Genomic DNA, 26,748 nt, shown 5'->3' with positions numbered 1-26,748 from the left:
CACAGCAAGGAAACACAACACCTAGACTAAAATCTAGGCCTGTCTGACCTCAAAGCTTTCTTTCTTTGTGCCCAAGACCCTGGAATGCAGATGTCCTTGTTGTCAAAGACTGTACCATTCATGCACATATTGGCTTCTTCAGAATGGCTTTCCATGTTCGCCTCTTCAACATCAAGAACCTTTATTGGGGTCTGTCATTTGTTTGGCCTATACAAGGATGGATCTCTGTCTACTGATTACTTGACAGTGCTGATTTATGACCTGCTCATTGCATCTTCGATCTGCCACATGTAAGTCAACATTTCCCACTGGACACTTTTTCAACTCTTCATTTATTCTGAGTCTTTTATAAAATATTGTGCATGTGGCATTCTAATTCCTTTCCTTTTCTTTTCTTTCTTTCTTTCTTCTTCTTTCTTCCCTCTCTTTCTTCCACCTCCCCCCACCTCCCCATCCCACCCCTGTCTCTGGAGATAACAGTATTCACATCTTTCACAGTGGGTATATGTGTCTGGTAAAAATTCTGCTCTATCCTTTAAGATCCTTAAGCTCCCCCAATACATGGACTCTACTAATGACCGCTTTTGCTGTCTCTTGTCATTTCACACAGTTATAAGTTCTCAGTGAGATCCCAATTTTTTACCTCCTAAAATATTCATCAGAAACTCTCTTGGGGCCCCATTTTCAACCAATACTACTGGCTACCTAGGGGCTATTTATAACATAATTCTAATACTGTAACGATTATTGCTAACACTTTAACAATCATTACAATTACTGATAACTTGATACGGCTGGTTAAAATAGAGCTTTTTTTTGTTTGCTTCAGAATTACAATAGTGTATTTCTTTCTTTTATCTATAATTGAATGCTATAAAACGAACGATTATCCAACAGACTTGCTGGCAAGCATCTGGAAGATATCCATTTGAAAGAACCAAATACGAATTTTCTTATTATAAGAGAATAAAAAAATTTTGAAAGTTTCAAAATTGTAGTCACGTTGAAAAACATTCAACATACAAGTCCTTTGCTATAAAAATGTCTGTAATTACTAAATGTAATCCATATTATAGGAGACTTGCAAATTATGAATTCCACATGGAAACGTATTTGCTACCCCTCAGCATAACCCCCAAGTAACATACAGTTAATTCTCCCCTTGGGGTGTCATTCGCATTTAATTTATCACTGATCTGTTGGAAGAAAAACCGTTTCTCCACAGGACATGTCCAAAAATAAAAATGACTGGTAAGCATTACAGAATGTACTCATTTTGTCCATGATGGGAGGAAGATTTTTTTAAGAGAAGTCACAGAGTCAATTATTGTCTTAAACCTAGAGAGGACAGAGACCATGAGTTATTGGAAATGTAAAACCTAAAATTGAGAATACACATTTGTCACTTTTAAGTAACAAATTGTCTTTCTAACCCTGTTTTGTTCATTTAGGAGAAATAAGTTATCCCTCTTTCTCATTAACTCTCCACAAACTTCCCTGGAGGAAGACATTCACAGTCAGTAGGCTCACAAGTAGCAATAAAAAGTCATAAGTAGTTATAACTTATTGTAATTAATAGTAACAGTAATAGTTATTAATATTGTTAACAGTAACAAGCCAATAAGCATCAATTAACAAGGCCTCTCTTTCCCTCTCATTGAAACTAAGTGACTGGTGGAGAGAGGCGGGTCCTCTTTTTTGTGTGTTTTGTTTCCCTTTAAGATGAAATCTTCTCCTCACTGACCCCCCATCCAGTGATTCTTAGAGTTATTTATCAATTGCAAATTTTAGACCCTGTATTCTGATCTGAAACTGTGCCCAGAAGGTAAGCAGGCCCAGAGGCACAAGGTAAACAACTAGGTACCATCAAGTCAAGGCCAGGTTGAAAGGGGTACACAATTTGAATCAGTTTGTAGGCACCTAGCAAGAATCCACTGGAGCATCTTGGGGTAAGAATTAGACCATGTTTGGAAAGAGACATTATCCCTCAGCTGAACCACATCCACGGCACTCAGCATTAAAGATATAAACTGTGGGCTGGTGGTTTGAATTCAAACATTAGAGATGTCTGTATCATCACACAATGATGACTACACGGACTCATAAAACGACTGTATGTTTTAGCAGCTTGTGAATGTAATGGCAAGCAATGACACTAATCTGACCCCGGGGCAGAAATTCTGAATTTCTTCTACACTTTTCTACAGGGGAGTAGAAAGACCACAGGAATACACCTCAAGGGCTGATGTTCTGTTCCTGCATGGCTGCTAGCTAAATGTGGGACTTCCGGTCTCAGTTCTTGCATCTAGAAACGTTAAGGGTGAATTAGACAACTTCACCCAACCCCTTTGCATTCTAATGTTTTAAACGAATGGCCACCAGGAACCTTATCAGAGTCCAAGATATTCTAACAAGCAAAAAGAACAGTGTCCTAGATCCATGATAACTTACCCAATGGGAAAGGCAAACACATAACACATATTTTAAAAGGAATCGCCATCCCTAGCAGACTTTTTTTTCTTTTCTGGTTTCTGCTTTGGGTTTTGTTTTTTAGATAGGGTCTCACTTGGTTGCCCACGATGGAATGCAGTTGTGTGATCCTGGCTCACTGCAGCCTCAACCTCCTGAGCCCAAGTGATCCTCCATCTCAGCCTCCCAAGTAGCTGGGTCTACGGGTGCATGCCACCAGGCCTGGCTAATTTTTGTATTTTTTGTAGAGATGGTGGTTTCACCATGCTGCCCAGACTGGTCTTGAACTCTGGGCTCAAGCAATCCTCTCACCTTGGCCTCCCAAAGTGCTGGGATTACAGGAGTGAGCCACTGTGCCCAGCCCACAGTAGACTTTTCATGTGCAGTGTTTCACAGGCAAGACCGTAAAAACAGCTGTTGAAGGGAGATCATGAATCTTGCCTGTTCTGTGTCCCTAAAGGCAACAAAACATGTTTTACGACAAATGTGGCTTGTTACAGCCTAGCTTGCAATGCACATTACTTGGATTAACTTCTTGAGCTCTCTGAGTGTGATGCACAAATAATACTAGTTGTGTATCTTTTACAATCTGGAAAACAGTGGAAATCTCTCTTTAGGCAAGACAACTTATGGAGAAGAGGACAGATGCACTTTCATGAAGCAGTGAGCCAAGTGGTTCAAGATATGCCTTCTCTATGCGAAAAATTCACATTTATACCTGCACATTCCTTTTGAAGGAAAAGATGTTCTTGGTTATTATCTTTTCCAAGTCCTTATCACAGCCTTAAAATGAAAATGCTCATCCTTCAGGCTAAGTGATACATATACCCATATACACACATACGATTATAAATATGCTAATAACATTTTACATCAACATAGAGGATGAAAGTGCTTTATAGAAGATACTGGAGTTCATTTATCCTCAGGATATCCACGAAATGGTAGCAGTAAGGGATAGTTTGCCAGCTTTTTCAAATGACAGAAAGCTGCATGGTTTAAGCAGTCCATTTTCTCACAATTGTCTTGCGAACTTTTTGCAGGGCCTTATGGTACACAGGAATGCTAACTGTGAGTCTGCACTGACTTCTACTCTCCCTCATAAAAAGATTGTGGCTCTCTGTTGCAATGATCTAGTGTTTTATTCTTACACTTTTCTCTTCCACCCTGGATCCTTCTAGCCACCTCCAGCTCATGGTCATTGGAACCACTGGAGATGTTGGCGTGGCTGCTTGCACACAGACTCAGAAGTTTCCCAAGATCTACCTTCCTGCTTTCTCCATTCCTCTGAATGACTGAATTTTCTTCAGATTTGCATCTCAGCTTACTTGTATGGTGTTGCTCCCCATACAACTCCAACCTACTTCATACTTAACTTGACTTTTTAAAGACAGAGTCTCTTAAGAAATGCCCCCATGTCCTGCCCCAACTTGCAGACCACTTGGGCCTTTGGAATGTCACTGATCAAGGCTCAGCCTTGTGCTCTGTCCAGGGAAGGAGATGGGACAATTAGAAAGCACCAAGTCAGTGACAACAAAACCTGGCTCCTTTAGGAAGGCTGTAGTTCCCCTACATTCCCCTCTGCCCCCCATCAGGATGTCAGGGTCTCCAAAATGTTCCCAGGAAAACCTCAGAGAGCCCCTTCAGTCCTGCTGGAGTGATGCTATAAAGAGGAAGTTACCATGAGGGCTGTGTAGGTATAGGGATAGTGGTAGGCCAGGTAGCAGACATCCTCATTGTGTGGGAAGGTGACAGCAAAGGTGAGGGTATAGTAGCACTTCCCAGATGCTCCGCCTGCAACAGCTGTACTCTGGCGATAATGATTTCTAAAGAGAGAGGAGGAGAAGAGAAGAGAATAAGGGAGAGGTGGGAGGGGGGTGCAGGGTCATTTAGGGTCCTAGATGCTATAAATCTTGTGCGTTATATACTGTCCTGGCACAATGGCCTTCACTTGAAACACTTCTGTGGGTGAAACTGAGAAAAGGGAAGTGTACAAGTAAACTTACTGCCAGTCCATGAGTCAGTTCAGCAACATGTAGCCTGGCCCATCTGCCTCCCAATTGTGCCATATATGCTACCGACCTTTCCTTGCTGTCTGAAAATGAGGGCTATATAGTCACTGAGCTAGAACATCAAGGAAAATGTGAACAGTTCTGTTTTTCTTGGGTTTCAATTGGAGACATAAACTTTATCACCCAAATTTGGGTTCCCCCAATCCCTATCTCTCCCCAGACCACATAGGATTCAACTCCTTCCTTTCCGCTCCACCTGCCAAGTAGATTTATTAGCAATCACATGATATATGGAGTTCCAATTCAACATTTAACATATGTCATCTTATGTTATTATTGCAGCAACCCATCGTGTGGATGATGAAACAAAAGCTTAGAAAAGTTAATTTGCCAAAGGGCTCAAAGCTAAATGGTAGATACAAGACTGAGACCCAGATCTCTCTGGCTGCAAAGGCTTTGTTCTTTCCACTGTACAATGCTTTCTTCCCAAAGGAATATATTTGTCACCTCAAATGTGGTTCAGCTTCGTAAGGCTTGAGAGTGCACATTTTCCTTTGTCAAAGATGAAGAACCAATTTTGATACTTCAGAGAACAGTATCAAAGAAAATTGCACCCAGAAGTCCATTCCGAGCAATATTTTCCCCACACGCTGCCAACTGATGCTGAGACAGCTGCACAGGCTTTCCTGAGAAATGTTATCATCAAGGCTGCATTATAATGCAAAATACACCCGGACACCAAGATGTAATTCCACCTTTGAACATTTACAACGTTGGCTTACTAGTCCATTGTGCTTTTGGTTTTATTGGGGGAAAGGGAAGGGGAAGGGAAGAAATAGTAGGTAATTAATCTTGTGTGTTCTTGAAAAATATAACAAACATGGGTTATTCTTTTCTACCTTTTTGCTACCTTCATGCCACTCCCTACCTAAGCAAAAAGTAAGCATGGAAGAAAGAGATAGAAAATCTGTTATTTTATTTCTCATGGTTTTGTGGCTTTTCAATATTTATACACCTCGGAATGGGACTAAGGGAAGCTGGTAGCCCACTGACTATGGCCTGATACCTTTATCTTCCCTCAGCTTCTGCCAACATGGCAATCTGGAGCCTTGGTCATGCTAGGGAAAGGAGGGTACCCTGTAACAACATAAGCCCCAAGTGGCTGTCACACCCAGGTTTTTGGCATTGTATTAATAGAATCCATTTCCTTTGTGCCTACAGAAATAGAAATTTTAAAACAGTGTCTTCCCACATGGTGTGATATGGATCGCAATGGCTAATTAGGTCTACTTTGCCAGATTGCCCCAAAGTTCTGAAGCTTCTCCAAAAGCTATGACTCTGGTATTAGAAAGTATGTAAAGAAGCAGATGGTAGCTCGGAAAGCATGCAAGTTACATATGCTCTACCTCTTATTTGCTTTCTGATTTCCCTTGTAAAGCCTCCTTGCAAACATACACTCAGTTTACACCTTGCTGAACAACGAATGCTAGTCAATTACTCCTCTTTACAGGAAACAGCAGTTGAAATAAAATGAGCCAGGGATAACCAATCAAAGCGTGGAAGAGTGCTTCACTTGTAAGCATATATGTGTGAGTGCACACACAGATGTGCATATATTCATGAATGCAAAGGCAGATGGAAACACGCACCTTGTGCCTCACTGTCCCCAGTTCTTCACCTACAAATGGTGGAGACAGAGCCTGTATCTTGACTCAAAAATAATAGGTGTCCCTAAGGGCCAGTAGGGTTGGTCTTATTTGGCATGGGCCTTGCTTCTTTTTAGGTTCCCCACTGCACTATTAGTACACTAAAGTCACATCACAAGCACATTTAGCCTATGCAAACTCAACCTCACCACATTCAACCACAGGAGAGAGCAAGAAAGAGAGAGAAAAAATAAAATCCATGTATTTATCTCTATGTTCTTTCCCTCATTCAGACAAAACCTGGACTCCAAGGAAAAAACAGCTGCAGTGAAATGGAAAGAGAAATAAAATGGGCTAATCCTTAGCTCTTGAGCTTCCACGGGCCCAAGATTTAAGGGAAGTGTAAGGAATTCAAATGGTAGTTCTGACTATGTCAAATCTGCCTTCTCACACCACCAACATACACACACATACACACAAATACACACACACACATGCATACACACTCTCTCTCTCTCTCTCTCTCTCTCTCTCTCTCCTAACATGCTACCCCCCATAGCTTGGTGATATTAGATTCTCCCGAGCAAGACTAAAGGCTCCCCACCAACAAGTCAGCCTTCTCCAGGATGGTTGCACACTGCTGGAATTCCAAAAAAAAAAAAAAAAAAAAAAATCTTATTATTAACACCTTATTTAGAATGACTTTCAGCTAAAAGAAATTCAGTTACAACCCTTGTCTGGGGTCTAAACTCTGGCTGAACCTAAAGCAAATGTCAGGCATCCCCACTGGACTCTCCTGGCAGCCACCTTGTAGCAGGAGTTGTCCAGGAGATGACTCTACTTCCAGCACACCTTCCTCTGCAGAGGCCTTTAAACTTTCCCAGGATCTTCAAAGCCAAATGTTTGATAAATCTCTAAAGTGAAACACCTGGCTTGCTACAGTTCAGTTCATCCATGATAAACTGAGATCCCATCAACAAGTTCTTTTAGTTTCCCAGTTACGATGTGGACATATCGAGCGATGTTTGCAAGAAGCAATGTTCATCCTTCCTATGTTAAATTGTTCCCATGTTCTTGCTTTGTATGGAAAGCCCTTTCCATCTTCCTTATTTAGCTAAGTCTTCTTCACTCCTCAAGATTTAACTCAAGTGTTTCCTCTTTCAGGAAGCCTGCCCTGATAGCCCCCTTATCACTCCTATTCTCATGGCCAATACTTTATGGCAAGGACCATGCTTATTCATCTGTTTATCTTTATGCTTCCCACCTTGCCTGGACATAGCAGCTGTTCACGTAAAGTTTGTATAATACGTGGACCCAAGACTCCAGGAGTAATAATTAGGTTGTTCAATGTATTATCTCCAATCCTAATGACATCCTTTCAAGGTGAGTATTATTACACACATTCTACACGTGGGAATTAAGGCTCACAGAGGTTAAGTGTCTAGAGCAATTCCACACAACAAGTATAGTAAACAGGATTCAACCCCAGTTGTAGGCTTAGCTCAGAAACTAAATATTTTTTATTATATCATCTGCTTCTTAGGAATGGGTTAAAAAGGACAAGATGTCTTATGTCCAAGGTAGCAAGTAAGAATCTGAAGTTTTGATCTTCATAAATCAGAGCTGCTTATGAACTTACAGTCTAAAATAATAGAAAAAAAATGTAAAATAATCAAGATGAGAGCTAATAAAATGATCCATATACTATGACTTTTATATCATTGGTATTTGATGTCACTAAGATGTTTTTACTAATTATTAAAAATAATTGCTAGCATTCATTGAACACCTACTATGCACTAGACACTGTTCTAACCTTTACACGTGTTTTATCTCATGTCATTTTATCTTCAGAACACTTCTATTAGATAGATACCATTATTATCCCATTTTAAGATGAAGAATCTGAAGGAAGTTGGTATAATTTGCCCAATGTCACACCATTAATGAGTGGTGGAAGTTTGAGTCAAAGAACTTCCTCTCCTCAATCTGTTCATCTAGATGGAGAAGCAGCCTGGTGAAAATCAGGAGTGATCTTGAAGATTAGCTGGATCCTATTGGTCATCTGGGGTCAAAGATGACCTGGGCTGGGTACATCCAGCAACTTCACAGCTAAAAGGCTTTTTGTTTGCTTTTCCATTCCCTGAACCATTTATCTTTGGAAGGATCTGCACTTTTATAATGATAAAGACTTCAATGAAGCAAGGAGCAAGTACACAAAGGCATAGTTATGAACTCAGGTTATTTCCATTTGTACTTAAAAATATGCTGGAAAGTCATTGTTTCTTTTCAGCAGGGTGCATAAAATAAGCAAATGCCATGATGGAGAATGGATTAGATAATCTTATAATGACAATGGCTCTGTTTAACAAGGGTGCATCATTTCACTTAACAGGACCTAATAAGGCAGAGCAGTGAAGTTGCCAGGCTTCCCTGTGTCTGCAGCATTTCTAATATTCCATATAACACAAAATCTCTCTCTTGAGATCCCGCGGAAGGATGCATGATGGCAGAGCTCTTGTATGACATTCATCTTCATGAATGAGCTGTTCCATCTCCTCTCACGAGCGGAGATAAATGTCAGAAGAGATCAGCCATGGTGTATTACATGGCCACTCTAAGTGCACAGCTTCCCTCCCTCTGCCCTTCAGCACCAAAATTACTTTAAACCAGAGCTGGGAGAGAATTCAAAAAGGTGTGTGGCTGTGCACATCAGAGGAAGAAGCAGACCACAGGGAACTAAATAAAAAAAGAAACTAAAAGGGCCCTTGCTTACTTTTACGAGAGGCAGGGAAAAATGAATCTGCCCATTTCTGTTCCTCCCTCTCGAGGGGCATTTTTTATTTTCCAGCCTAGTGGTCATCAAGGTGGGGAAGAGCAGGAGGTGGAATAGAAGGGGTGGGAGGTGCTCCAGGGGAGGGGCAGGGTGATCAACTGACCACAGGCAGAAAATATTAGAATTTCTCCTTAAAATGATTATTATCTAGATAGTAAGAAAGAAATTAAGTTGTCTACTATTTAATATGGGGATTGGCATGGCTGTCTCGATGTCAACCTAATGTGATGCGTAATTATAAAACAAACTAGATGATGGTGCAGCAATCTTATCCACTCATCACTGTTGTATTCCAGGGCTGGAGTATGAAAAACACATTATATTCTGCATCTACGGTTTTTATATGTTAGTTAAGCATCGATTGTTGCATGGGAGAGGTCTCCAAAGGGAGAAGTGGGAACAGCTAGCTCCCCTCCTTTTTCTTTTGCTTTTAGCTGCCGGCAAGGTATTTAAGTTTACAGAAGCTTACTTTCATTCACAGATTGTATTACCTAAATTAAACTAAACCTCACAAACTAGACAATTACTTTTTAAAGAAAAATCTTCTTAGAAGCCATCTATTGATGATAAAATTAAATTGCAATCAAAATGACCATAAAATGGCAGAATGGACATAGCCTACCCCTACCCTTAATATTAGGTCTTTCTCGGTAATTCTCATTTTTGTTAAAATAATCTAATCAGATCTAGAAAGTTAATCAAAATTTCTCAAAATTACCAAAAAGACTATTTATAACTACATCTAATGGTAAACTCCACAGCAAAATTCTAGTGTGCCCTAAGCTATAAATAGCATAAAGATGTAACAATTAGGTAGATATAAACTATTATTTATTTCATCTTTTTTTCCTAATTTAAAACTCTTCATTTTTTACATGCTTTCTTAGGTGCATAATATATTAGTATAGTAATGCATATACACTTTTTTAAATGTATAAACTAATCTGGTAAGAACACATACAAATATATCTTATTGATTAGTGGCGCATTGTCAAAATAGTTTGGAGACTTTCTATTTGATGACGATTGGCCCTACAGAGTAGTCAGCCCATGTCCTTCACTGCTCATCATTGCTGTCAACTTCAACTTCTGAAAGAAAATGCAAATGCAAATCCCATTTCTTCTGAGTCTCCTTTTTCCTTTCACCCTTCTATAAACATACTCAGGTACCACGGCTCACAGTTGTCCCCACAGTGAGCACCCTGGCATCCTCTTAAAACATGGCACCAAATCTGGGACTTTAACAGCATAATACAAATAGAGCAGAGTATCTAAAGATATATTGGAGACAAGGAAATAGGGAAGTAAAGTTCTCCCAAATTAATATACCAGAGATAATAAAGGCAGGAGAGAAGCAAAGAACTCTTCTAAAGCAAATCAACTCAAAGATCAGGATAGGTAAATAGGGAGAGAGATATTGCATAATCTAAGGCATCATTTTACAATTGAGAGAGGCGTTCTAATTTGTGGGTGAATAGAGATTACACATATCTACCCTGTTGTTACATCACAGTATTGGGAATATGTTAACACAACGTGGTGAATAATTATAAAACAAACTACATTACAATGTAGCAATCTTATCCATTCATCTCTGTTGTATTCATGGCTGGAATATGAAAAATGAATTACATTATACATTCATGGTTTTTTTCTTATCCCTCTGTTGCTCTTTAATCACATAGTAATTGTCTTGCTAATAGCTCTAAAAGCTATCAGCATTGGTTCTCCTTAGGTCAAGGCTGTGCTTTTGAAAGTGTGGCTTCTTCCTTCTTGTGGGAAATACGTGGTCCCCTTAGCCTTCTTACTCCCCAATTCCAAGAGGAGCATCCTCCAACCGGAATTTATATATCCCATTAGGAAATAATGCAAAATGTTATGTTTGTCCAATCTGTTACTAACTTTCAGGTCCAAGCCAGCTCTAAGCTGGGTCTTTCAGATTTACTGAGAATAACTATTTTCAGAGAAAACTAAAAGTCATTCTTGACACACCAAGGTCCAAAAGTAGGTTTTCATTTTTTTTCCCTGCAGTTACAGACTATCACCTTGAGGTGATTTTTAATCTAAATCTCTCTGAACCGTAAGAAAGGCCCTAAGAGTCTTAAGATAGGTGAGCCAGAGAGTAGTTGCCATTTAGGTGAATGGAAAACCAACAAAGTCATAATATTGTGCAATTTTTCTAAAGGATATAAAAAAATCCTCTTTAGATTCATATCCTAATAGATCAGGGATTGAATACCTCCAACTCTTTTATTACAGGCTAGTCAGTCTGGCTCTGTGTCTTATAGACTGTCATTATCTCCATGGTGATTTTTGCCTTTGTATCTGATACAGCAACAAGATTCTTGACCTTTCCCATCTATCAATACTCCTATCTTCAAAGTCTCAAAAGCCAAGAGGCATAAGGGTATATACTCTGTTTCTTTTCCATAGTGACAACTATCCCAAACTCTAGAATGTCTGATCATACTTTTTTAGAGGCCGCTAGTAATTTCAGAAAGAGATGAAACTTACTTTATTTAAGAAAGTAAGTACTAGTCTCTCAGTTTTTATAAGAAACTAGCACTGAACTAATAATTAATTATATATATTCTACCTCTCATAGCAATCCCTATCCTTATTTTCTTATAAATTTGAATTTTATTTTTCATCTGAAGAAAATGTACATATAAGCAATCTAGATGGCTGGAATGCATTTCTTTCATCAAAATATATGGACAATTTAAAGTTCATTATAACTTTGCAGGATAAACTGATGAAACTGGCAACTGATCAAGGATTGAAGATGAATTTTGAAACTCCTCCCTCTTTTACTTTTTTCCACAAAATTACCTTGCTATGGGGAGGAGTTACTTATGTGTAATTGTCACATATTCACCCTCCTGTACTTTGGAAAACTAAACCACGGGGTGGATAGAAACAGGATAGAACATCTCAGACATTTCACTCTCTGGGTTCAGCAGAAACAAGTAAAGAACTAAGGCTTGACACACTAATCACAGGTAGAATCTCTATGACTTCTAATATCTGACAACAAGATCTAAAAGTTTTAATGTGTTTAAATGAAGATAAACTCTTTCAGCCAATCAAAAGGTATTTCTCGAGGTCTACTGTGGGTGCCAGTGAATATGCTTATATCTCTGAAGGGCAGGACACTGGCCATTAGGACAGAGTGACAAAAAGTTTAGCAGACAAGCACAGATTGCTGATGTTTATAAGATCAATATGGAAAAGTGGGAAATTGAGAGAAAATTACAGGACAGAGAAAAGGAAGCTAACAGCGCTCTAACTTACTTGTAATAACATATTTCATGGCCTGTCCGTATCCAGGTGGGTTTGCCAAGAAGAGCCTCCTTCACAGAATACAGGGTGGGCTGCATCCCTACACAAAATCAGAAAGGAATTAATCCATGAGGGAAAGAGCGTTGTTCTGGGCCAAATAATGACCCCCACATACACATAGGTCTTAATCCCTGGAAACTGTGACTGTTAACAATATATCGCCAAAGAGATTTGCAGATATGATTAAGTTAAGGATCTTGAGATGGGGTGATTATCCTGGTGAGCCCTAAATGCAATCATAAATATCCTTGTGAAAGGCAGATAGAGGGAGGTTTGACTATAGAAGAGATGCAACGTGGCCAGGCATGGTGGCTCATGCCTGTAATACCAGCACTTTGGGAGGCTGAGGCCAGCAGATCACAAGGTCAGGAGATCAAGACCATCCTGGCGAACATGGTGAAACCCCATCTCTACTAAAAACACAACCCGGCTACCAAAAAATTAGCCGGGCATGGTGGCACATGCCTGTAGTCCCAGCTACTTGGGAGGCTGAGGCAGGAGAATCGCTTGAACCCGGGAGGCGGAGGTTGCAGTGAGCGGAGATCACACCACTGCAGTCCAGCCTAGGTGACAGAGCGAGACTCTGTCTCACCAAAAAAAAAAAAAAAAAAAAAAAAAAGAGATGCAACGTGACTGAAGCAGAGAGAGATTTCAAGATGCAACACTACTAGCTTTGAGGATGCAAGAAGGGGCCATCAGCCAAGGAATGCAGGGAATGTTACTCTAGAAGCTGGGAAAGGAAAGGAAATGGAGTTTCCCCTGGAATCTCCAGAGGAAACATGGTTCTCCCAACACCTTGGCTTCAGCCCAGAGAAACTGATGTTGGACTTCTGAACCCCAGAACTGTAAGAGAACAGATTTGTCTTGTTTTAAGCCACCAAATTTGTGACAATTTATTACAATAGCCATACAAAGTGAATATAAATGTCAAGGTTCATATTTTCTCTTCTCATACCCACAGGAATCTGTTTAGTCACTACAAAATAGAGACAGTACCCTGCACTTGGACCTAGACACCTGGGAATACTTCTTCCTCATTCAAAGCCACCCAGTAAGTTAGTATATGATGCAGCAGTTGTATGCAGAATTTCCATTCCTCGAAACATTTGAAATAAATACAGCCTGCTCGTCAGCCTTTCTCTCTTGAGTATCTCCTCCAAAACGGCCACGGGTATTCAGGAGAATTTAAACTTCTTCAAGAGCTTTCTAAGAATGTAAATCAGTGTTGTCCAATTGGATTTTGTTGTTCCTCTATCTTGCAGGAAAAAAAGCAGGTCAAAGCATTTGCTCCTATGGGACTTAGGAGATGGAGAGAAGGAATAAATGAGAACGCTCACCAACCTCAAAAAATTCAAGGTAGAGCGAGGGAATCCAGAAGCAGTGGATGTCAATGTGTGGCAGAGTGAGGGTGCCCAGCCTCCCCTCTAAAGTAGCAGTGTGCCACTGAGGGCCATTGCCTGCCTTGCTGCACCTGGCAACCCAAAACTCTGCCCAACTTCAAACCCTTTGAATCCAAACAGTCAAGAAATGTCATTCCTGGCATGTTCCAGAAAGCCCCTGCTCCCCAGGCGTTCATACCATAATTAAACTGGCTGTTGGGCTTCTCACAGTTGATGATGTTGAAGTGGTAAGGGATGGCCGCCTGCATACCGCTCACTTTGAAATAGAACCACTGCTGGTGCTGGGTGCTATTCACATCTGCGTTGACCAGCAAGTCATACTCGAACCTGCAGATCAGAAGCAAGACTGGAGGGTTATCTGGAAAGTCTTTCAGGTAAACTTCAGACACTAAGAATCTACACATTTCAGTTTCTGGGTTACAGATCTAAGACCCAGGATCTCAGCCAGCTGGTAAGTTATACTTATCATCCTGATACCACAATATTGGGTACAGATTTTGGAAATTCATGGAGGTGAGGGGGCTTCCTAGTATTACAAGAGTCAATTACACAATAGCGCATATTTTTAAATTTTTTAAAACTATTATGGATACACAATAGTTGTATTCATTTATGGGGTACATGTGATATTTTGATACAATAATACAATGTGTAATGATCAAATCAGGGTAATTGAAATGTCTATCACCTAAGCATTTAACACTTTTTGGGTTAAGAACATTCCAATTCTAGTCTTTTTACTATTTTGAAATATTAGCATACCTTTTTATTAAACTATAATGCAGTTTTTATCTAGCTAGAAAAAATGCAAGTGTGCTATATACCAGAGAAAATTCAATCACATCTGGTTTGGATATGCCATTGCTATTTGAGATCAACGTTACTTTTGAGCCTTAATTTCCACATATGGAAAATGGAAGTGTCTAAACTTGCGGTGCTGTTTATAAAAATCAAATAACCTAGTAAATATACATCCCCCAGCAAAACAACAAACATGAATTAGGCTAGCAATGCAGGCGTTGTTTCATTTTCATTGTGATATAACTCCCATGCTATAAAATACACACATCTTAAATATACAGCTCCATGAGTTTATCTACATCTGAAACCACTTGTGTGACTACTACCCAGATATAGGACATTTCCAGCACCCCAGGAGGCCCTCAAGGATCCTCTCCCCATCACTATATCTCCAAAGGTTATTATTTTTCTGATCTCTAGCAACAGAACTAGCAATGCAGTTTTGACTTAAACATTATCAGGATATTTTATTTTAAAAAATATTGCTCCATCCTCTTGGTATTCTCTTTGCATTGCTCTTATGAAAAGGAAAATGTTTTTGCCCCGATCCATTCATACTCTCCCACACTGGACCCCTGGTAAATGGCATTGTCTGAGATTTATGAAACGCTGAGCTTGGTATAAGACAGATGAGAGCAGAGTAGAGCTATCTGATGGCGTCTAGTCCTCACCCTATCGCTGTGGGCACCACACTCTAACCACTGGGCTCACCACACAACACATGACGCATAACCCCATGGAGTGGCACTCACAAGAACAATTCTGGAAAGGCTATGCCCCTCAAATTGTCTGCTATTTCCACAGTGCTCTCTCCAAAAAGTAATCATAAAAAATTCCTTACCCATAAGTAGGTTTGTTTACTGCTATTTGACTCTATTACCCTGACCATAACTGATGAATTTAGGATTTTACACTCTGGTCCAAGGGAAATGTATAGAGAAAAAGACCTGAGCCGGGCCAGCAGCTTAGCCACATCCTGATCTGATAGCTGTTCCACCAGGAGACTCATAATCAGGTCTCCTCTCCTGGATCCTTTGAACATGATATCTGGAGGGAAGAAATAGTAAAAGCAGGAGCCACAGGAAGAAGTGGAAACTAAGCCAACAACACAAAGAGGGCTGAGAAAGAGTCTTGACATGACTGTCTTTCCCATCTTCAGCCTGATTAAACTGGTCTCTGTTTTATATGCTGGGCTTCCTTGAAATATTTTATGTACAAAAAAAAAAATCACCCTTCACCTCCCCCAAAGAGGAAGAACTTCAAAAATGAATCATCAGGTGGATATGAGGGAGGTCTCAGCTATACTGAATTCTGAGCTCCAACAATGGCGAATATGCATCCCTGAGTAAGAACGGATGTTGACTAAGTGCTGACCATGCGCCAGGTACTACTCTAAGAGACTTAAGTGTATTACTTAGCTCTCATGAAATCCCAAAGTAGTAGGTGCGATTATTGTTCTCATTTTGTGAGTGAGGAAATAAAGGCATGGAGTGAGTTAGGAAACTTGCTCAGTCTCCTGGTTGGAAGGTGATGAAGTTACCCTGGCACTCTGATTCTGATGTCTGTCTATGGCCACCACACCATTATCTGTTCTGGACTGTTTTTTCAGAAGTTCACCTATAGAAGATGAATCATGTATCTTGCCTTTTGGTATATGGGAAATATATCCACACTGCTATAATAGAAAGAATTTTAACATAGTGAGAACGGCGGTCTCTTCTGACACTGAAAAAGAAGTAAAATTCATTTGTGTTTTATTTCCTTTCTTTTAGTTTGTACAGCCCTAGACTTTCCTTGGCTAGGATATCCTTTTCTACTGAGAGCTCATCTGTAGGTTCTGCTAGAGAGGCATGGTACTGCATCTTCCCTTGAATGCAGGATGGTTCACCTTTCTCTGGGAAGCTCATAATTTTTGCCACCTAAGTACACAGGAATGAGAGCAACAGGCATAGAGAAGTGCAGGAATAGCAAGCCCATGTACCCTTCCCTTCAACAGAATCAGCCTTGGCATCAAAGTATAAACATCCCAGTCAAAGTGCTCTCACACCGAAATATGGACCCATTATTTGAAACACAAGACACATTAATAACAGTTCACTTCTACTGAATGGCTCACTTAGCTATGATATCAGTGTAGCTATGATATCAGTACACTTAGTGGTGTACTGGTAAATGTTTAACAAATGACTCTCTGAAAGGAAAAACCTTCACTTGTACTGTTTGCCAATTTTTAAGATATAAATATTCCCACCATGGCTGATTTCAAGCCACCAATGCAAGGTCACTGAACAGAGCATGGGGAAGAGATAGTCACAGCTTGCTCTTACGAACTGACAGGAGACACCCACTGTGGTTTTCCTTACTTACTCACGCACTTGGATGGCTTTGCGAAGATTTCCTGACTCAAATTTGGAGAAGAACCGTAAACAATTGGAAGCATTGTCTTGCAAAGGCCTACAATGAAATAAGGAACATGTGAACATATGTGTTATCACTACTCTTTGAAAACAGTGTGATGATTCTTTTTCTCATTATTATTTTTTTGAGACAGAATCTCACTCTGTTGCCCAGGCTGGAGTGCAGGGCAGGATGTCAGCTCACTGCAACCTCCGCCTCCCAGGTTCAAGCGCTTCTCCTGCCTCAGCCTCCCGAGTAGCGGGACTACAGGCACCCGCCACCATACCCAGTTAATTTTTTGTATTTTTAGTAGAGACAGAGTTTCACCATGTTAGCCAGGATGGTCTCCATGTCCTGAACTCACGATCCACCTGCCTCGGGCTCCCAAAGTGCTGGGATTACAGGCGTGAGCCACTGCGCCTGGCCGATGATTCTTAAAGCTAAGTTTTCTCTTATAGATCTTTAACCTGAATTTTCATCATGCTGTTTTAGGAGGAGGAGTGGATTATTAACAGGAAACATGTCTATTCTCATGCCATTAAGAGAATTCTCCATGCCCCACCTTCCTCAGATGCACGAGACTACCTACCAAGGCTCATCTAAACTGAAGACAACTTTATTTATAACATCACTTGGCTGGATGAGCCTCCGAATATCCTCAAATATCCTGATCCTGAAAAAGAAAATTGAAAACATTTTAAGGGTCAGCCTTCTCTCCCTAGCTCACTCATCCTGTGATCACCTGGGAAGAACTTTGGGGGTCACCAGAGAAATATGAAAGCACAGAGAAGTTTAATAACACCTCAACTTTGAGCTCAGAGAATACAAATAGCCCTGCCCTTCTTTCTCTGTCTCTATCAAAAAATAAAACTGCATAAGAAGTAGGAATGTAGGAAGTAGTGATGTTAGATTTCAGTTAGAGAATTCTTGGCTTGAAGAATTTTATCAAAAGCACTTGCGTTGGGGGACTTTGGAACTTTTCTAGCTGTGGGAATAAGAGGGTAGTTTGCACTGAGAAAGTTTTGAGGAAGACATTAGGACTATTAGCTGCTAGCATCTTCAAGGTTTGGGAGGATCCAATAAGCCTGTGTACCCTTGTGCAATTTATATTCCTTGGGCTCTGTCTGCTCCGGTAGGCTAAGGTCAATCTTCTAAGAAACACCAAAATGTGGGATATTTAACTAAGAGAGAGAAAGAAAGCTTAGAAGGTCTTTCAGATTACCTTCCTGAATTTCCAATCCAGTTCATAGGGGAGGTGTGAGAGAAGGGTGAAGAAAAGGTGGACATGAGGCCTGGACTCAGAGGGAAGATGCCCTATGCAGGGATAACATGGTGCTAGAACAGCCCTTGTGATCTGTTTCTCAAAAAATGAGCATGACAGATAAAGTGCAGGGGGTAGGGTTGGATATGTCAGCCAGGACCCCAAGTGGGAGCAGTTTGGGGGATTTACGATCAAGAGAATAATTTACGGATGACGTGGATAATAAGAAAACTTTCTGGTCTGCCCACTTTGCTCCATTGACTTGGTATGTGCATACAGTTTTTTTTCAAGGAGAATAATGTTTTCTTTGCCTTTAGCAGTTTTCATTTTAATCTCAATATGCTGAGCCATGGGTAAAGCTCCCTTTCCTGCCTTCTGGGAATAATCTATCATCCAGTGTTTCTTCCCTGGAGAATGTCTTTTCCATCAACTCCCCCCCAGCTCTGTGAGGCAGCAAAACTATTCTCCTAACTAAGCCAGGGTCTATAATAGCTAGGGCTGTGGAATGGAGGCACACCTCCTTCTTTCTATTAGCGAGAGATCCCCTATCAATTTGTAGGAAGCAAGAAAAGAGATCCCAAATAATCAGCTCTTGATTTTCCTGAAAACCTACTTTTGAGGAAGGAGCCCAGTATTTGGAGAAACTGGATGATCTTTCTTTGTGATAGTGGTTTGCAATGGAGATAGGATAAGGAGTTGTATTAGAATTACTCAAGGAATTTTTCATCAGAAAATGCATGCCTACCACTACCCCACACTTGATTCTGAAAAGTCCTTGCAGGAAGCAAAGTTTGTGTGTTTGGCCAGTTTGCCAACAGGCTTTGACATGTTCCTGATTAATGCTCTCTTTCCTATAGATAGTAGAATTATCTGTACAAACCATTTTACTTATAAAATTATCAAAGAACAGAAAAAAAAGAGCTCCCAAGTCAGTAGCGCCATCACCTTTGGACTCCACATTTTCGTTCCAACATAGGCTGGGTGGTGGGAGGGGGACAGTGTCCCCAGACATCAGGAAATGCCATCATCTTGAAGTCTACCACAGAGCTGGTTCTTCTGGCTTTGGCCATATAAAGATAGGGATCGTGGAAAGGGACACGCTTCAGATGTGTCTGCAGAAGCTTATCTATTACTTTGACAGCTTCTCTAGTCCTAGTGGAATTAGAAAAGGAGGCACTCATCCTTGGGCAGAAAATTGCATCTATGTCCCAGGCATCTGCTTTCAGGGAAGCCTGAATGTCAGGGATTTCACTTTCAGAAGAATCTCTCCTGAGACTACTGGATTGCACATTTTGGTACAGGTTCACTCCAGGATTTTTTTTGGAGCCTAGATGCACAGTGGACCTTCCCATCTTCACCCTGCACAGAAGGGAAGTCTGGACAGCATATTCTCTTTCTTGCCCACAGGAGCTTTGGTCCTTGCTGTAGCAATGCTGCTTTGAGGAGGCAGCGGCTGGAATGTGGTGGTGATTGGTCTTTTCAGAGTTCAAATCATCTCCAAGTTTGGACTGCAGTTCCTTCAGGTTCAAAATGGAATACAATATGTTAGTGTGTCCTTCCAGGTAGGGAATACAATTTGATCCCTGTCCTTACTCTCTGGGCACAGAGCTAAGCATAAATCCTGTGAATTGGGAAGCTTTTTCCAAGGTCAACTAAAGACTAACCTTCAAGAGTCAAATAAATGACAGAATCATAGAAACTCATGTTTGGAAGGGGCTTTTGGTGGGTCCAGTCCAATGCAAAACAGTATTTGAATGTCTTCAAGACCCCCCACTAAATTACAATCTGGTTGGAAAACCATATTTATGGGGACCTCACTGCACCCCAAGGCAGTGCCTTTCACTTGAGAATAATTCTGTTTATTTGAAAAAAAATTTTATACTAAACTGAAATTTCCTTCCCTGAAACCATCCTTCTGCTTTCTGAAGTCAAATAGAATATATTAACTCCCTCTGTACACATGACTTAGCTTATACCCTTAGATGTAGGCAAATTCATGATTACTAAGAGCCATAAGAAAATAATGGAGATCAAAAAGCAGGTCTAAAATATCGATGGCAGCAACAGTGGCAGCAGCAACTAGGCACAGAATTAGCATCACCAGGTCTAATGTTCCCAATTTGTTTCTATTAAAAAAGAAAGCCTGAAGTCAGTATGTCCACCTTCAAAAAGCCGTCTAGGACAACGGTCCCACTTTAGCATGAGAACAATTAAATCATCATGAATTTTTATTTGCTTTTTCAGTGCATGGGGGCAGGGCACCCTGCCCACCAGACAATAGGCAGTGATGTGTACCTTCATGCTACAGTCATGCATTACCTAACAATGGGGAATGTTCTGAGAAATGCATCATCAGGTGATTTCATTGTTGTATGAACATCATAGGGTGTGCTTACACCAACTTAGATGGTTTAGCCTACAGTGTACCTAGGCTATATGGTGTGGCCTGTTGCTCCTAGGCTACAAACATGTACAGCATGTTAAAGTGCTGAACACTGTAGGCAATAGTAATACAATGGGATTTGTGTGTCTAAACATAAAAAGGTGCAGTGAAAATACAGTATTATAATCTTATGGGACCATCAAGGAATATGCTGCCTGTCATCAATGGAAACGTCATTATGCAGCACATGACCTTGTATCCATCCTAAGTGTAAGGTGTCAGACTGAAGAACCCTTGCATACATCATAACTTTTTTCCATTTTTGCCACCTTTTCCCACTTTTGTTTAGCATTCTGCTTTTCTCTAAGGAAGAGCCCAGAAGCATATGGCTAATGATGAGCAATGCTTTCCATCTGTACACCCTGGTTTGGCCTCCCAGGATCTGCAAAGAACCCATCATGCATCGTCAAAGATCAGAACCACAGCATATGTCCTACCTCAAAGCTATAGGAGAGCTCAAGACACATCGCCTCATATTGCATCAGTTCCTCTTCAGGTCGGTCAAGACCAGGTTTGGAACTCAGCTTGTTCACATCTGTTTCCAAGTCATCATCCTAAAATGGAATAGTCATAGAAGAGATTACAGTCAGGAAATCCACCCTGAGAAGCATCAAGACATGATATGTATGTGCTTCTTCAGAATCTTAGGACATGGTTTTCTTGCCTCCAAATTATAGCACTGGCCCATCCAGTGAAGAATTTTTTATGCTGGATTGTATTTTTAAAATAAAAAGAAAGAAGATAAAGGACTTGTCTCAGCATTTATGTCAGTATTTATCAGCCTTCATCAGAAATAAAAATTTGTATAAAATGAGATAAACTACATAATCGATAAAGCACATTATAAAAGAAATTCTTTATCTCATTGCCACTATCGTCAGCATCATTGTAATTATTGTCCCTCTTTATCTATCTTTGACATTTAGGTTTGTCAGTCTTTTCACAAACATTTAATCAGCACCGACTGTGAGCAGGTACTCTTCCAGGTACTGAAGTTTCGGTCACAATGGAACAGACAAACATCCATGCTTCCATGGTATTTGCCTTCTAGCGAGAGAAGAAAAACAGTAAAGAAGAAAGTAAACAAATGAATAAGTTAATTTCCAACAGTTATAACTCCCCTTGAAATGATAAAAGAGAATGATGTGACTAAGATTGGGGAATGGGAGGCTGTTTGGATTAGGAGATCTCAGGAGGACTCATAAGGAGGTAATGTTTTAACTGAGACCTAAATGGCAAAAAAAAAAAAAAGCCAGCTATGCACAGGCCTAGCAGTGAATTATTAGCAGAAGGAAAAGCTTCAATTTGCTTACAGAAAGAAGGTAGCTGATGCATACAGAATAAGAGGAAGATTGCAGGAGATGAGATTTGAGAAGTAGGCGGGAGAGAAATTATATCAATCCTTATGAGACATGGGGAGGAGCTGATATTCTCCTACTACATCTTTATCCCTTTGTACATTTAAAAATTTACCAAGGCACCGTGAGTCTTTTATTTATTGGATTGAATAATCCCAGGCACTTTATTGTTTATTCTTGATAGATCACCATTTCGAAACCTTTTAATGATGATGGTGACTCTCCTCTGAATACTTGTGTGTTTTCCAAGGGTTGTAGGGTCTTACAGAGAAAAGACACCAGGAATGAACCAGCCCAGTCTCTTCATCTTTTCATATCCTAGATTAAGTTTCCTTAATGAAATAGAAAAAAAAAATACCATATGTTTTACAAGTATATTTCATTAGTTAAGGAAAAACCTGGCAGTACTGAAAGGTTAAATCCAATAAACATGGAAAATAAATGTTTGTATTCCTGATCCAAGGGGCAAAAAAATGCAATGTTCCATCTATGTTTCACAATTTTTCTCCAAACTTCAAATTAAAAGAAAAGTAATTCCCATGAGTTTCATTTAATGATATTTTCAGGTACAGTATACACACCATGACCAACTCCATGGCCCCCACTCTTGTGCTTTGCAGCTTCATCCATCAATTCCTGCTTGCCTTCACCCCCTCCACTGCAACCTCAGCCATGGCCCAGGGTGGTACTAATGGAAACACAACCTGGAAGGCCACTGGGAAGGATGTCCCCACCAGTGAGTAAGGCTGTGCTCCAACTGGTGCATCTGAAGGGAGGAGAGTCATTCAACCCATGAGCTGCAACCTAATTCATTCCACATGTGACTAGGCGACCCACTTAGCCTTAGAGCAGGGGTTAATAAACTATGGCCCACTGGTTGTTTTTGTCAATAAAGTTTTATTGGAAAAGAGCCACACCCATTCATTTGATCATGGTTGTTTTCTTAGTGCAACAGCAAAGTTTAATAGTTGTGACAGAGACCATTTCTGCCTTCAAAGTTCTGGAGCTTAGTCTCTGAGAACCAGGCACTCAGCCAGGTTGCCACCTCCTTTTGTATTTCTTATAAATGGCATTTATTCTTATCTGGAGGTGGCCTGCTTCTGTGTCCTCACAGCAGCCCAGGCAGTCCTTTACCAGCTAGAATTCTGGTACCCACCTAATCCAGGTAATGCTTTCTGGCTCTTGTTCCATAGGTTGGAGCTTTTGGACATTGTCTTTTGGCTGCCTCAGACTTGAGTTCACCACTCCATTGAAGGCGGTGATTAGAACAATTAATAAGGACAAACTCCAAGTCCACTAGACTGTGAACTCTTTGAAGATAAAAACTGTGTCTTATCTGTTTGTGTTTCAGATTATCATCCCCAAGAATTTAGCATGTTGCATAGGGATCATGCCCAATAAAGCACCTGAAAGAAATAAAAAATTAAAAAGAAAGGAAAGGAAGGAAGAAGGAAGGGAGAGCTTGAATTCACTCTGTTTATCACCCTCCTCTTCAGAGTTTGTCAGAATCTAATGCTTGTGTATGTGAAGACAGCCCACATCTAATACGTTGACCTTGGCAGTTTTCAATCAAATCATGGCACCCTACTTTCCACTCTCATAACCCTTTACGGATAAAAGATCCTCTTAATCATTCTTGCTAACAGGCTGGTCCCAATTATTACCTAAGATTGTCAAATGGGAAGGCCACAGGTTAAAGGCCTGGATCAGTGCTGTGGCCAGAAATAAAATATGCCTGACTTCTTGTTCACGCCTCTGGCAGCAAATGCTGCTGGTTTCCCCAGGGAAAATCCAGTTTTCTGGAGCAGTTTCCTTGCTCTTGCTGTGCCTCCAATTTGAGCCCTGACTCTCATGCTCCTCTCCTTCTCTACAATTCATCCTCACACTGACTTCTCATCTTCTTGCCTTGGCTTGAAGCCTTTTGAAGAATAGTTTTCAAGCTCTTACCAATTTGTCTTGTGCTTCTTTGCCAGTTGAGTTTATTTATTTGTTTAGGGTTCTCTCTACCCCACCCCTCCATCCTCTGCAAAGCATGGGCCAAGGGAAGTATCTGAACACCCTCCCTCCCATGCTGTGGGAAGTCAGGCACTATCGTGCACCCGGTCCCTCCCCATCAGATACATGAAGTGGGTGACACTCTGCATCAGACATTCAGTTATCAAAGAGCAAGCAAGAGGGGAGGGGAAAGTGGCATTGATGAATGACTGCAGCAGCACAGTATTATTCAAATAATTCAGCACGTACTCCATAGGTCTGCACCATCAAGCCACAGCAAAGATCCAATTTGCTACGGATGACTTCAGAAATGATTCTATTTATCAACAAAACCCAGAGAACACCAGACTGTCAATAGCAGTCTAAACCTATAGATGTAGCTTAAGAGGTAGTCCCTGTATGTCTGCTACTACCATCAGCAAGGTGAGTGATTATCATGACAGAGAACTCAAAAGCCTCTTTCTTTCTAGACAGATAGGAAAGAAGGAGAGAAAGGAAAGGAGGGAAGATTTTTGATTTTTTAAATTTGAGTTTCATCCCCAGTAAATGTCATAAAAGGCAGCATTGACCTTAATTTACTGACTCTTATTTTACAGACAACAAAATTAAGAAACTATAACTTAAAGGAATTTGTCAAAGTCCATGTCCACCAACAGAAATGGAGATAGAATTATAATTCACAGACAAATTCTTATTCTAGAGCAGTAGTCCTCAACTAGGGGTGATTTTGGCAAGTCTAAGAGATACTTTTGGTTCATCCCTGGAGGGTAACGAGGTAGGTACTACTGATATCCAGTGGGTAGAGGTGAGGAATACTGCTAAACATCCTACAATGCACAAGGCAGCCTCCCACAACCAAGAAGTATCCGGTCTAAATGCCAACAGTGCCAAGGTCTAGAAAACTTGTTGTACAAAAACAGTCAGTAAACTATAACCCACTGCTTATTTTTGTAAACAAAGATTGCTTGGAGGCTGGGCACAGTGGCTCATGCCTGTAATCCCAGTACTTTGGGAGGCTGAGGCGGGCAGACCACAAGGTCAAGAGTTCGAGACCAGCCTGGCCAATACGGTGAAATCCTGTCTCTACTAAAAATACAAAAATTAGCTGGGTGTGGTGGTAGGCATCTGTAGTCCCAGTTACTTGGGAGGCTGAAGTTGGTAAATTGCTTGGATCCGGGAGGTGGAGGTTGCAGTGAGCCAAGATCACACCACTGCACTCCAGCCTGGTGACAGAGTGAGACTCTGTCTCAAAAAATAAAATTTCTTGGAACACAGCCATGCCCATTTGTTTACAAATCGTCTATAGCTGTTTTGTGCTACAACAGCAAAGTTGAGCAGTTGTGACAAAGACTGTATGGTCCACAAAGCCTAAAATAATTACTATTGGACCTTTTGTAGGAAGTTCACCAACCTCTCTTCTATAGGATAGGCCTTTTTGGGAGGGGGACCAAAGAGCAACACTTCTCTGCTGGCCAGGTTGTGCACTGTGCAACTTAAGGGAAAACAATTCACAGAGTCTGATGTCAATGGAATTGTACAATGCAGCACCCCTGTGCAGAAAGGATAAGAAGAGTGACTTACAAAGGCAGAAAGCTTCCTGGAAAATCTTTCTAGGGTCTTAAATGGTCTTATCAAATATACCAACTCCAAGTGTTAAATGTGTGCCTAAAGGTCATCTGAATAAAGTATTGGTGTCATAATAATGTATAGGATAGCCTCTGACTTTACAATGAGACATTGTACCGGACCTACCAAGATGAAAATGACAACTTGGAAATCAATAACAGTAGCTATCATTTACTGCGCATCACGACCACTGGAGTGGCAGTACTAAAGTCAGTTCTTAAAATTTACACTGGGCTTGGGCAAACACAGGAAGTAATATTTTTCTGTGCATGATGTGACTATGGACATCATTAGAAGCATGGGCTGGTGTACCTACTTCCACTTTCCCATCTTCAGCATCAGAGTCTTTGTCCACTTCATCATCGCCATCATCTTCAAAATCCTCTGGATGGGGAAAAAGAGGTGAAATAAGTGAAGTTTCCCCTTTGCCTGGGATTTAGGATTTAGATGTTCACCATACAGTGGTTCTTTCTTCTTCCTCTCTCAAATAAGGGGCCCAATATTAATTGCACAATATCCCACCACACACAAATGCTTATTGGTCGGTATAAATGGTGTTCTTGTAGGCATGTCGGGGCACTAAGTCATAAAGTTTAAACAGTTATCCCACATGGAATGCAAAATAAGTGCAGAAAAAATGACACATGAATACCACTCTGGATTCTCCCATGAAAGTTAGAGGTATTTATGCAACTAGTGTAGCCAAAGTTTAGAGATCACACACAAACGAAATGTGTTATAACCTAAATATCACCTTGATTGAGCCCCTAATTTTTTGATTGAGGAAGTTATTTAAAACAAAAGTCCATAGAAGGCATCTTGTACCATTGTGGCAAAATTATGCCTATAGAAAATCTGTTCGTACCAGGATCTTTTGACAGGAAGATCTTCCCAGAGATTAAATAATAATACTTTCAAATATTCCAATATGACTAGCCTGCAGTTGTAAATAACAAGAGTTTTATTTCAATTTCATCCTTAGGGCAAATTAATTCCACAGTCAGTATGCTGCAGAGATTCGATCATGGGATTCTAAATAGACTTTTTTTTAATTAGCTGAGATGACTGTACAGGCATTTGATAGCTACCAAGCAAAGCAGAAACAGTTAATAATGAAGAACAAAATAAGCGAGCTTGGTTTTTTCTCACCCTGTTTATGAAA

The 26,748-nt window shown here is 40.5% G+C and overlaps 1 protein-coding gene across 1 annotated transcript in view; it reads right to left on the bottom strand.

The window, feature by feature from the left end:
• AGBL1 (AGBL carboxypeptidase 1) overlaps positions 1 to 26,748 on the bottom strand; it is a 595,764-nt gene that overhangs the window by 391,973 nt on the left and 177,043 nt on the right. The window contains exons 9-16 of the mRNA XM_055098914.2: positions 25,903 to 25,970; positions 21,045 to 21,161; positions 19,110 to 19,681; positions 17,493 to 17,576; positions 16,874 to 16,960; positions 13,884 to 14,032; positions 12,258 to 12,345; positions 4,151 to 4,295 (exon numbers count right to left, since the gene is read on the bottom strand). Coding sequence (XP_054954889.2) covers positions 4,151 to 4,295; positions 12,258 to 12,345; positions 13,884 to 14,032; positions 16,874 to 16,960; positions 17,493 to 17,576; positions 19,110 to 19,681; positions 21,045 to 21,161; positions 25,903 to 25,970 — 1,310 coding nt within the window. The remainder of the gene's footprint in view (positions 1 to 4,150; positions 4,296 to 12,257; positions 12,346 to 13,883; positions 14,033 to 16,873; positions 16,961 to 17,492; positions 17,577 to 19,109; positions 19,682 to 21,044; positions 21,162 to 25,902; positions 25,971 to 26,748) is intronic.

The sequence above is a fragment of the Pan paniscus genome, chromosome 16 (genome assembly GCF_029289425.2).
Source record: "Pan paniscus chromosome 16, NHGRI_mPanPan1-v2.0_pri, whole genome shotgun sequence".
Lineage (NCBI taxonomy): Eukaryota > Metazoa > Chordata > Mammalia > Primates > Hominidae > Pan > Pan paniscus.
The sequence above is the reverse complement of the archived record's forward strand: the minus strand, read 5'-3'. Positions and strand labels throughout refer to the sequence as shown.